General features: G+C 49.5%; 1 protein-coding gene across 1 annotated transcript in view; it reads right to left on the bottom strand.

The window, feature by feature from the left end:
• The window catches only part of ADAMTS10 (ADAM metallopeptidase with thrombospondin type 1 motif 10), a 78,716-nt gene that overhangs the window by 23,432 nt on the left and 42,162 nt on the right, over positions 1-13,122 (bottom strand). The window contains exons 11-14 of the mRNA XM_067557896.1: positions 11,621-11,728; positions 7,277-7,422; positions 6,460-6,523; positions 5,500-5,602 (exon numbers count right to left, since the gene is read on the bottom strand). Of these exons, the coding sequence (XP_067413997.1) occupies positions 5,500-5,602; positions 6,460-6,523; positions 7,277-7,422; positions 11,621-11,728 (421 nt within the window). The remainder of the gene's footprint in view (positions 1-5,499; positions 5,603-6,459; positions 6,524-7,276; positions 7,423-11,620; positions 11,729-13,122) is intronic.

Here is a 13,122-nt window from a genome sequence, read left to right as displayed (position 1 = left end):
GTGGAAGCTGAAGGCCAGATTTTCATAAGCATTCAGCGTCTGGCAGCTCCCCTTGTTCTCAATGGAATGGGGAGGGTGAATTGTTCTCAGTGGGAGGTGATGGGCTCTTTTGAAAATCTGGCCCTGGCTCTGACTGAAGTGACCATGCCCTGAGAACAGCAGCACTGCCGTGTATACACCGGGTAACACCTCTGCACTGCTCATTGCTACATGCTGAGTGGCTTGGCCATGTCACATGCCCATTCTTCTCTGAGAAGCCACTGATTCAGGTATTGATTTGGGACTTTGCAAAGTGGTTCTGCTCTGAAAAGGGACCCTAGAAAATGGCACAGTGGGGTCAGGCTCCAGATTAAGGTTGCCCTGTTTACAAGGAGAATGACTGAAGGGAGTTGCCTTTCTGTGCAGCATGGAGCGAGGTTTGCCAGCTGGGATCATCTGGCCACATCTCATGTAATCAATTCCTTGCCAATGATGGCACTTTGAGCTCTCCAGTTCTCTGCCTCCGGCATAGACTCCAGTCTCCTGCGGACTGAAATATTTTAATTTAGGTCTCTGGGTTTAATACAGGGGTATCTGGGTGAAAATGAATGGCTTGCGTTATACAGAAGGTCAGAACTAATGGTCTCTTCTGGCCTTAAATTCTGTGATATGGATTATTTGGTTTTTTTACCTGCCAACACTACACATTTAAGTGGGCTCTGAGAGTCAAGCTGGGCTCTTCCCTTCTCATGTATCTTCACCAGGAATAAAGATCCACTAGGCTAAATCCTGTCTTCCCTTATTATTGCTACTTATTAATTCAGAGAGAAGTGCTAGGCCCTTTCCAAACCCAGAGAAACAGTCCCCTGTGCCAAAGGGCATCCAAATATAAAAGCCAAAGATAGAAGAAAGAGGTCAGGGGATGCAACAGACAAAGGGCTTGATTCTGCTCCCACGTACAGCAGTGTAAATCAGTGGTAGTTCCACTGAAATGAACAGGGCTACACAGGTGTAAAAACAGGCCAAACCACAGAGAAGCTGGCCCGAAGTGATCATGAGGATGACAGATTTTTGTAACCGATTGTCTTCAGATTCTGCCCTCTCCTACCGTGCAGCCTTTCAGCTTCTCTGAAATAGCATTAGCTTACGTGAGATCAGAATTCGGCCCTGCATCTCAAACTGAGGTAACCATTCGTGTTGCCACGCTTAGTCAGGATAGAATCCAGGTCCCTCTCTCCGAGCTGGATTTGCTCTGCAGGACGAATAGGGTTGAAGGTTTATTTTTGTAGAGCAGCTATGGCTCTGAATACACCCCAGGGGTGAGCTTTAAGAAGGGGCCACTTTCACACAGTCTCTTCTTAGGGCAGAACCGCACTGGTGTGCTGGCTTTCTGTTAACCCGCATCTGCTCATAGGCGGCTGGGAAACAAACAAGACGGTAAGGACACAAACTCCTGAGCAACAAAGGATCATGGTATTAAAATTCCAAATTTAAAATAATAAGCTGATCCACAAAACATTCATCAGGAACATCAAGAAATGTGTGTTCCTTGGCTTTGGTCTGGTCTGTCCAAAGTCAATAAAAAATAACTGCCATGGGTGCTTGCATTTACCCACAATGCTTTGCTGTAGAGGACGTGTTTTGTTCCCGCTGCCAGCCCACCCTCCCCCAGGAAGGAATTAAAGTGCATTACAGTTTCTGATGAGCAATCACTCGTGTTTTCAGCAGGCCTGGTTCCCCACCCCGACCCCATGAGCTGTTCCCCTCTCCCTTGGCTCTGACGTTCGCCAAGAGCAAAATGAATAACTAAGCAAATAAAAGGAAATAAACAAACAATTAAAGCCACATTCCAAGAGGTATCTGCTGACTGTTACATGGGGAAAGGCTGAGCTCAACACTTCTCCCTGGTCCTGGGCTCCAGGACGGTTATAAATCACCACCAGGAAAACACGCTGCACCGGCCCCACGCAAAATCCAACCTCAGCTCGCCAGTGACCCGGCAGCTGGCGCCAGGCTTTCAGCCGACTGCTCCTTCCCTCCCTAGGGACCGTCTTCCTCCCCCCAGCTGGACCACGGGGGGGGGGGGGGGGGGGGGATGCTCTGTGCCTTTAAATTGCAGCTTTCCTCTGCAATTGGCATTTGCTAAGAAAGACAGCTCTTGACTTGAGCCTGCTGGGTTGGCCCCAGGAGAGATCTTGACCAGCATGGGGCCCTCCTTCCCTACCTCACACAACGGCTGCCATGTTGGCGAAGAGGTGGCCTGACCCTTGCTGGGGGAGCTGGCCCATATCTGAGAGCCGAAGCTGGTTACCTCAGACAGAAGTCGTTCCGAGGGGGCTAGTGGAAGGAGCAGTAAAGAGCCAGAGGCGTTGGGTGCTGGCGTTACCAGTGCTGGGTAGCGGATTTCCCTGCAGGGTGAGGCAGCAGCTGCCAGAGGCTCTGTACCAAGGTGGCCCCAGCTGAAGGAGCAGAGGACATTACGGGAGCTCAGGGGAGACTCCAGGATGGAGTCCAGTATGTCCCGTGGGCGGGAAGCAGATTCACTACCAGCCTAGACGGCGTCTTCATCACCTGGAGCTGCCAGCACACCGCTGAAAAGCTCACTGTGCCTGAGGGAGAGAAGGGGACGGACTCTCTCTCCACCCAGCAGCCAGACAGGAGTGAGCGCTGGGGCAGACCCCAGGGCTGGCAGGAGGGAGGTGGGGATACGGAGAAGGAGAAGAGCATAATCCCAGACAGATCCTTGGAAGCTCTGAGGGACCGGCTACCACCTCAAATGTGAGGGGAAGTGAAGCAAAGAGGGTGGGGTCCTGCTGGAATGTGGGGCTAGCGGAGGAAAATATCAGATGCAAATGGAGGCAGTCGGACAGGCCACTTGGCTTCCTACATCCGGGAATGTTGGCCTGTCTCTTATTAGCTCAAAGCCACACCATGGCAGATGGGCTTGCCTGAGAGAACCAATCCCTCCTCTGAACGGACACCGCAGCAGACTCCCCGCTGGGGTAGCACTATTGTTTTGGGCTGATTTCGCTCCCACTCTGCCCACAGGACACCAAGCCGCCCTCCCTCTGAGCTACACCGATCCCCAGGGATTTGACCGACCAGGCACCACCGCTGGCAGGGTCACCTCAAACCGGCTACAGATATTCCCATGTGCAAAACAGCTGATAGTTTAGCTAGTGCCACCATCGCCACTGAACTCGGGGGGCCCTCATACGGGGTCAGTCAGCACTCGCTTCTCAGTGACTCAGTTTCCCTTTCTTGCACCTTGGTGGTGGGGAGTGTCCTCTAATAATACTGACAGCAGTCACCATTCAACAAGCTATCTCCCTTCATTAACTAGATAGTGTTATCGCAATGTACACAGTATTTCCCAGCTATTCCCAAGTTATATGGGACAGCCTGGGAATATCCATCCAGTAGTTGGGATGCTAGGTTAGGATTTGGGGTACTTAGGTTCTACTCCCGCTTCTGCTTGCATGACCATAGGCAAATCATTTCCTTTCTGCATGACTTGGTTTCCCCATCTGTGCAATGGAGATAATAATATTGGCTCATCTTTGCAAGGAGCTCTCAGGTTTGTGGATGAACAGGATGCATAAGAGCTAAGTATTATTATTATCATCACTGTCAAAAGCAAAACCCAGGATGTTTTTAAGAGAGATGACTCCCCAGGCCTTTGCAGACACTAACTTATTACGTCTCGCATCCTCCTGGGAGGAAGATGAGTTTTATCGTCCTCTTTTACAGATGGGGAAACTGAGGCAAGGAGCGGGGAAGCACAGAGGAAATCAGGGTCAGAGGTGGATTAGAATGCAGGCGTCCAAGTGCAACCAGCTAATAGTTCATTGCACCAAGCCCTGTAGCCAGACACACGGCCCCGCCTATCTCAGCTGGGAGAGATCAAGAGGCCCAAGCAAGTATTTCAACTCCATTTCCCACTTTGGAATCCATGGGGGTCTTTGCCTGACTTATTGCTTTGCCATTTTATTACATTTTTATTGATCCATCCCCAGCAGCCTCAGCACATCTGTTCATGATACTGGGTCCCCGCTGGGAGGGAAGCTTATTTACACAGCTGCAAAGGAGTTCCCCAGTCAAGTTCATTAAGTACATGAAGGAGACGCACTGTTCTTTCTCATTATTAAAAGATTTCTGCCACACAGATCTCCCCCTACCTCCTCCCTGTCAGCCATTCACTTCTACAGGACCCATTAGAACGGACTGAAGAGAAGAGAGGGCACTGCTAGCAACCAAGTAGCTGGCTCAGCGGGTGGACTTTGCTTCCTTCCCCCATTGGCTGGGGACAGTCTAAAATGCCAGGCACTGAAACATGAAATTGGTGCACGAGTGTGAAGTTGGGTGCATTATGGGTAGAACTGGGCAAAAAATTTTCAGTGAATAGTTTATTTGCTGAAAATTGCAACTTTAAGTCAATCAAAACTGTTCAAGAATTTTGGTCAAATTCAATGAATAGTTTAGGCTGGGAAAAAAAGGGGGGGGGGTTTCTGAAAAGGTCAAAACGTTTCATTTCACTATTTTTCAAAATAAAAACAGTTCAACTTTTCATTTGGAAACCACATCTCATTTAGAAATGTAGCTAAATTTATCTAAAAAACTCCCCAACGGGGAAAACACATCTGTAAATGAAACATTTTGTTTTTTCATTCGACCCAAAACAAAATTGTTGTGTCTTTTTGTTCTGGCATGAAAAGCTGAAAAACTTGTTTCATTTGTCTCAAAAATACTTTGTAAAAACGTGTTTTTTTTTGGGGGTTCAGCCACCAAACCAAAGAACCCCAATTATTCATCTAGCTCTAATTATGGGAAGATTTCACCTTTTTTTCTATGCCATCAATGTTGGCCACTGCAAGGGTCTAGGTACTGAACAAAATGGAGTAGTGGTTTAATTTGCTGTAGCAACTCCTGTTCTTATGTCTCTGGCTGTCTTGTTTATACCACTGAGAGGTTACAGAACAATCAGATCCAAAGAAATAGACTAAACAGCTCCTATCCTGATGCATTTTTGTCCGCATAGCTAGGAATTTAAAAAGCAGCAGCATAGAGTCACATGAACAAGAGCAAGAGAGCTGCTGGGTGATGTCACCAGGCCAGCAGTCAGCTGTTTGTAGAGCACGATACTTCAGTCAGTGAAGTGTGTTTCCAGTTGTCACGCAAGAGTCACTCTAAATACAGATGCAGAGAGCTTTTAAAAAGGGACTGCGATGCTACTGGAATAGGGGACACATGGAAAGACAGATCAAAAGGGTTTGTTTGTGTCATGCACAAATGCAGAGGGGTGACTAGCGGTCAGTTAAATCGACAAGGCCAAAGCTGGGTTTGCTGGTAGGAATGGTGGAATTTTGCCCTTTGAGAAATTTGCAAATCTCTGCAGAAAGTGTGGGGAACCTCCTTCTAATAGGACTCTGCTCCAATTCTGGCTGCCAGAACTACTGAGACCCGGGCAGGAGCTGGTGAAGCAGTGAGAGGAACAGTGCTGAACAAGTCCTGGCCACTCACCCCCTCGGTACGTCTTCCAGGTGTAGTATTTCCCTCGGAAGGGGATGTTGTCGAACTCGGCACACTGCAGCTCTCGGAAGTCATGGGAACCGGGAGGGCAGTCCTGTGGGGCACAGACTTGAATGAGATTAATGGCTTCCCTAGAGCATAGCAGAGAGCCAGGGTGACTGCATGAGACCTATAAGAAACATGGGAACTGCCATATCAGAGCAGAGCCATGGTCCATCTACACGGGCATCTTGTGGTCCATTCTTCAATGGAAGATTTGGGGCGGGGGCAGTCTTTTTGTTGTGTGTGTCATCAGTCCCTAGAACAATAGGGCCGTGATCCCTGACTGGGGCCTGGACCTGCTATTGCAACACAATCATCAGAGTTATTTCAGTGTCAGAAAGTTCTCCTCAAATTCTCCTTTAATTTCACCCCCTCATTCCTTGTTATTGGCTCCATGGATGACACCAGATAGCTCCCTTCCCTTCTCTGCATTTAACCCCTGCGGGTATGTGCAAGCTGTTGCCATGCCAGATGATCACTTACCCATGCGACTCTTTTAAGCTTCCCTCACAACTCGATCCCTCTGATTGTGGCTTTTTCCCGCACTGTCCCCAGCTCGTCAATATATTTCTGGTTCTGTGTCTGCCAGCACTGCACCCATTGCCCCCAGAGCCATGCAGAGAGGAACTACCATCTCCCTGCTTAACAATGCTTCCCCCGATTGCTTTGGCCTGAGTTGTAGCTGTATCACATTGAAGATCCATCATTCCACCTCGCTGTCCGTCATCACCCTTAGACAGCGCTTCATTTGTAATGAAAAGAGGTGCAGAGGCTCTAGCAATTTTTTAACATTCATAACTGATGCCGCAAGCCTAGAGGTGCCGGGCAATGAACTGCCAAGCCTAGAGGTGCCAGGTCTCAGCCCTGGCATAAATCAAGCACTACCCCTCAAGACCTTTTGCTACTTACATCAGTGTTACACGACCGATAGCGTTTCCGTTCTCCCAAGCAGTACTTCCCTCCGATGGTTGGCCTTGCAACAGAGAACAAAGAGGGCGAAGTGAAATGGGCCGTGCTGTGAACAGTTCCTGTCCCGAAGCCCTGTGTGCGCACCTCCCCTTGACCAGCAGCGGTATCGCGCTCACAGAGCTCGGGGCTGTGGCTTTTGGCATGGCATTATTCCTGAGCTAGGGTATCCTGCTTTGGAGGGGCCTGTTTCAGAAGTGCAATCGTATGGAAAACACACTGCACTCAGATGTGTAATGTGGACCCTCTGACTGTTCCACGTACCTTCCTGCGTCACCAGGAGTGCGTGAAACGCAGCTGGGGCTTTTAACACAAAATGACAGTGAGAGGGCCTCCTGCCCTTGACTTCAGTCAAGCCTAGTACAGGCAGAGGCCATGCAAGCTCCTCACCCGAAACGCCACCACTGCACTCTAACCCTGCTCTGCCCCACACAGCTCTGCCAGTGCCCCTCCCATAGTGCCTGGAATGATCCCCCTACAGCCCCAGTCCAGGTCCTCTCCTGACAGCCGCTCCCAGTGATGTGCAGGGGCCGCAATGCAGTCAAAGGCTGAGACCCAGGCAACTCATGTCTCAAGGGACAGAATTTGAACCCAGGTCTCCTGAGCAGGTGAAGGCAGTGCCACCCTGTGCGGCTCGGCCACATTGCTGCTACGTTCCCCGCCATTGCAAACAGCAACCCAGCCAGCTGGGGCGGGGCAGCACGCCAGGGTGTGTCCCGAGGTGAAGTGTCACATTCAACAGCGCGAGCAGTTCACCTACCGTGGGCTGTCGCAGTGGCGGATGGACGATGATACGCCTCCCCCACACGTCCTGCTGCACTCCCCCCAGGAGGACCAGGCTCCCCAGGCACCATCCACTCCCTCTGGCCGTGTCCCGAAGGGTACGCACTCCCTCTTGTAGCACCACTGGGGAAACACAGAGCTTCAACATCTGAGAGCACGCAGCCTCCTCACACAGGCCAGCGCGGCCCCGGGGAGAGCCGGACTGGAGCTCTGTGAGGTGAGTGGGCCCATTTCTGGGCACAGAGGGAGTCACACGAAGCGTGGGGCCCAGCCCGGCTTGTGGAGGTGCAGGGACAGGTTGCACAGGGAGGGCCCCTTGGGAACGTGGGGTTTCCTGCCCCTTTTGTATGGGGTCGGGGGGGACAGGTTAGACTCTGGAATTTTGGCAGCCCTTTGGAAAGGGAGGAGGGACTCCCAAATCCACATCTCTATTTCCAGAGCATGGGAGGGGGAAGGGAAAGGGTGAAAGTGTAGGTAATGGGGCCTGGATGGACCCTCCTGCCATGATCCGCTGCTGTCTGTGAGCCTGCCATGGCCTTCGGATGGGCAGCCCAAGCCCCCATCCAGCCTCTGAGGCAGACAATGGCCCATTCCCCACGAGCAGTGCTCTCTGGCCTGTTCATCCCAGTACTCACATGTTCTGCCAAGGAGCAGTGGAGGAAGGGAAGAACACCGCCCAGCTATACGGGGCAAAGAAGATGGCTGCCACAACCTGACATGGGCTTCAGTGACATTTTACATCCATTTTATGCCAAGATCAATGAGGGCACAAAGTGCAGGGCATGGGGGAAACAGCCTCTCAGAGCACAGGGTACTGAGTGCGAAAAAACCACAAGGACCAGAGAAGTCCCAGTATGGAAAACGCCATGTTTTTGTTTCCATGACTATCAGCCCTGGAATCACTGCCCAGCTGCGCGGGAGCAGGCCTCTCCAGCCTTTTTTGAGCCAATCTTTCCATAGGCAGCACGGGGAAGCCAGAGCGAGCTTCAGGGCTACTTAACTAACAACAGAACAAAACCAGCATCTGCTTCATTTAAAGGGTGATCATACGCTGAGAAGCGACTCTACAACAAGGACATTGCAAGCTTCCCACTGAGGCTCTCTCAGCAACTCCAGATGAACCACACTGAGATTTAAAGCTGGGAGAATTGTGACTGAAGACATGTTTTTTCAACCAAAATATGCATTTTTCAGGGTCTGAGCAATTTTCTAATTCAGTGGTTTTCTACCTATTTTCTGCCAGGGACCTCCTTGGCATCTCACTAAATGTTCAGGACCCCTTTCATTTCCGGTCCTACCAGAACGCCCCTGCCAACGTGACCTCTCCTGCACGATGTGTGTAAGGTCACACACAAAAAAAAGGGTGAAAAACACGCAAGTGGCTGAATCGAAATAAACTCAAAAAAATTTGTTTTGCGTCAACTGAAACATTTCGATCGACTCAAAATGAATTGAAAAACAAAACAAAATCTGGTTTGGGTTGACTCAAAACGTTTCAGTTGATTCGAAACAATTTTTTTTTTTTGAGTTTTCCAATTCGACAAAAGCATTTGAAAAACATGGTTTTGGTTTGAATTGACCCAGATTTCCCGCCCCTGGATTTTTCAGTCCTTTATTCATAAAGCTCCGTGGGTCCATCCTGGGATCTGGCAATCCCACTGGGCTCTCGCCGGCCCCTGCCAGCACCAGCAAACTGAGTCTGCAGTTAGATCTTTAGCTGGTGATTCTGTTGTCAATGCAGGAGCTGGAATAGACTCCAGTTTGCACTTCTTGGAGGAGTGTACACTTGTTTGTGTCAACTGTGTGAAGAGATATGAGTCAAAGGCATGCGGGGAGGGGAGAGGATGCGTAGGGAAAGGCCATTTGTGTACAGTCATTCTGCAGACCACAACCTGCATATTAAGAGCTTGGTTAACGGAAAAAACCCCAAAACAAAGCAGTCAGGGGAAAGAGCCAGGGACGTTATGAAGCTGCAGATTCTAATCTGCTTGAATCCTTCTCCTTGCAGCCACTAAGCACAGGTGGTTACGGACAGAAGGTGGCTTTCAAACGCAGCTACAGCACATCCTTAGAGGATAACGTAGCGAGGCTGTGATGGCTGCAGGGGAAATAGAAGAAAAGAGAGAGAGAATCTGGGGACGAGCTGATGGGTCTGGGATGTGGGAAACGATGCGTGTCTCCTCTGTTTTCATACCATCTTCTGATCCTCTCCCCAATCTCCTCTCTCCCTCCAGAGAAGCAACCTTCCCTCCACTTCTGTCAGCTCCAACACCCAGGGTCATGCCTGCCTTTTCAACCAAAGGCCTTTGCCTTCTCGCTGAACCCTGTCTCGCTCCCCAGCTCTTCCATGATCTGCCTACAGAGGGTGCCAAAGAGCAGCCTGGGCAGCATTGCGGGGACCCTGGGGCCAAGTCTGAGCAGCAGCAGTTCACGGTGCCAGGCACCACACAGGAATTGATCCCCAGACAGTAACCACGACAATCCATCGGAAAATAACCAGAGTCAAACCTGGATTACCCCAGAAATCAGGGTTGCCACAACCCAGAGGGCTGGTAAATGAAGGGTGAAGGCAGGAGAAGTCTTTATGCACCACCTATAGCACAACAGTGTCTCTCCCCCCTTCTACCTAATCTCTGCTAGATAAAAAGCCTTTGCTGCTTCCTATAGCTTGATCCTTATTCGCCCACCAGACAAAAGGGGCAAAGCCAGTGCAGATCTAGCAAGGTCTACAAGATTAGGGCTGGCCCAGCAAACAAACCAAGGAGGGAGATATCCAAACTCTTAATTATCAGGAGGTCTGGCTAACGGGGGTTCCGGAAAAACAACATTCAGTTGAAGCTTTTATCAGCTGAAGAGCTCAAAGCACTTCATAACCTTTAACACATTAAGCCACACATTCCACCTTGTGAGGCTGGTCAGTATCGTCATCCCCATGATACAGATGGAGAAACTGAGGCATAACAGAGGCAAAGTGACTTGCCTAGGGCTATACAGTGAGTCTGTGTCAGAGCCGAAAATAGAACCCAGGAGTCCTGGGTGCTATAACTCCTAGACTCATTGCCTCTCTTTAGAAGGCTGCCAATCGCTAGTTGAAAATATGACTTGTAGAAAAAGGTGAAAAAGAAGAAACTACCAAAAACAAAAAATCACAGGTAGAAACATTTCTCATTGTGTGTGGCCAGTCCTGACTAGTAGAGATGCCCAGTCTCTGGTTGTTGTTTAATATATTTCTGATTTATAACAGAGCTGAGTGAACCATTCACAAGGTACAACACACTTGTCAATTTCTGCCTCTTTTCCTGCCTGAGACTCTCAAACCTGTTAATGATTTGAAATGATTCTTGAATTTCTTTGCAACAAAATGTCCCCTATTCTCGTGTCCATTTCACTGTGAATGTTCAGGACTTGATTCTCCATCATGTACATCATGCAAAAGGCATGTTAGTCATTAACAGTCAGCTATAGTAATATTTCACACCCACATTGCCCTGGTGAAAATGGCTGCATGAGGTCCAGGGCAATGGAGAATGAGGCCTTCTCTAGTCAAGGTCTGAAATTCACACCGTGCTGCGTCATTATGTGGTGTTGATTCTCTTCCCTGCAGCTAACCAACCCAGCGTGAATGATGACAGCCAGTTTCACACATGGACATTAGCACTCAGCAAATAGGATTAAGAGTGTCCTCTCCTGAATATCAGCAGTGGAAATTCCGAGTGAACGCAAAAGGGGCATGGACACTGCCAAGTCACAACTTGCTTTCAAAATAAATAGTCATGGGGAAAAACAAAAACAAAACTGTCTGGGTTCAGCTGATCATGAAAAGTGAAGGGTTAATAACACTTCGCTCTTATCTAGCGCTTTTCGTCAGTAGATTTCAAAGTGCTTCACCAACTGTTAACCGCACTTTACAAGATGGGAAAACTGAGGCACAGAGAAGTGACTTGCCCAAGGTCACCCAGCAGGCCAAAGTTGGGAACTGAAGCCACATCTCCTGAATCTATCCCATAGGCCACAGGGCTACCTGCAACTGTCTTGTGCTGTGGATGGTTCTGCTCTGAATAGACGTTTTTGGTCCTAGTGAAAGGGGGTTATACAGTCTCTCCTTTGAGCCTATGATGTGTTGAAATTCAATGGGATGTGAGCACCATAGGCTCACTGGTAGATTCCAGCTGCAATCTTCTGGTCTACCCTTCCAAACTGGGATGCAAGAGGCAGGGGTGCATTTAAATCACTCACCAATGCAAACAATAATCATGCTAATCACTGCAAGATTTGTCAACCACTCATTGTCAACTCACTCTGGCGCTCTGGGCTTCCTTACCCCCTTTTCAATGGTATTGGTTTGGCATATGGTCCCCTCAGCAGCGGGTATGCTGTTGGTAATGCAGCGGTTGCTTTTGCTCAGACACCATAACTCACTGCAGACTTCCTGGAAAGAGAGATGTTGGGGGGAGGAAAAAGAAAAGAGAAACAGAGCCAAGATTAGGACTCACTTGTGCTAGCGGCAGCTAGGGTTGCAGTAGCAGCACATTGGTGTCTTTGAGAAGTTCCAGCTGGTCTGGGACATTCTAGTAATGGAAACATTTTCAGCAGGGAAAATACAAAGCCAGGGTCAAATCTTGAGAGGCACTCTTAGCCCTCACAACGCGCACTGAGGTCAGCAAGAACTCAGCACCTCTTTGGATTTGGCCTGAGGATATTTCCAGTTCTTTGGACACCATTCATTGTCCATTCAGAGACGTGAGAGCAATTTTCAAAGATTCGCACCTGTGTCAGGGCCACTTTGGTGCTTCGGAGACATCAAAATCTGCTCCCCACACATCTAAACTCTATTTTTAACTGAGGATGCCTTGCAGAAAAAGGTCATCCCTAGGGTAACCCAGTACGTCCAAGTGTAAGCCAGTGTGTCCAGCCCTTATCCTTCTCCCAGTCCTTCCCTTCCGGGGTTATAATCGGGGGAATGTCTCCTTTGGATCTCAATTATGAATGGATCCTGCCCCCTCCTTTCAGCCTCTTTGTGGTTACTGGGAATCCCCAAGAGGTGTAAAGCTGGTATAGATGGCTTCCTGGCCCCACCCAAACACCGTAGGAAGGTGCGTTGGGGTGGGAAGCTCAGCACCACAACAATCCCCAGATGATACAACAGTCCTCAGGGGTAAAATTTAGATCTGTCTTTGGGAGGCTCTGAATTATGCCAGATGCTGAACTGGCCCTCAGCCAGCTCCAGGACTGGAGGAGAGGGAAGGTGGCTTAGAGACTCCGACTCCTCCATCTCTCATTAGGTCCTGCCCTGATACACCTTGGCCAGATTAGAGGCACCGGCCCTAAAATTCCACTCCCCCTTTGAAGCAGCTCTCTATCCAAGTTCCAGGTTCTCAAGCACATTCCCGCCACGATTCCTCCTGAGCTCCAGGCAAACAAAGTTTCCCTCAGCTGTGCCTTCTCTTCCATAAGTCAATTTAAACCCGCCCAAAAGTCAGTTCCATCACAGAGACGCGGCAAATCCACCACAGCTGTGAAATCGGAAAATGCAGAACCTAGGAGCCTGCCCTGGCTCTCAATCACCTAAATCCAAATTTCAACACCTGTAACCCGCGACGCAGCATCTGAGGATGGCAGCTGAGCTGGTTGCCAGCTCTCTACGGTGGTCCTCATGTTATAAGACCAAGCCTATTTGAACCCTTCAGCATTACACAGAGAATGACTTCTGGGGGGTTAAAGTAGGTTTGTGGGGTTTACACAGACAATTAGTTTTTTTCTATTATGGTGGATACATTGTCTGAGACGTGAGAACAAGAGCTAAAGGGCCACAGGCCCTCCATT

The sequence above is a fragment of the Emydura macquarii genome, unplaced genomic scaffold (assembly GCF_026122565.2).
Source record: "Emydura macquarii macquarii isolate MOO-44397 ecotype Brisbane River unplaced genomic scaffold, CSIRO-AGI_Emac_v2 contig_306, whole genome shotgun sequence".
Lineage (NCBI taxonomy): Eukaryota > Metazoa > Chordata > Testudines > Chelidae > Emydura > Emydura macquarii.
This window is presented reverse-complemented; position numbering and strand designations above follow the sequence as displayed.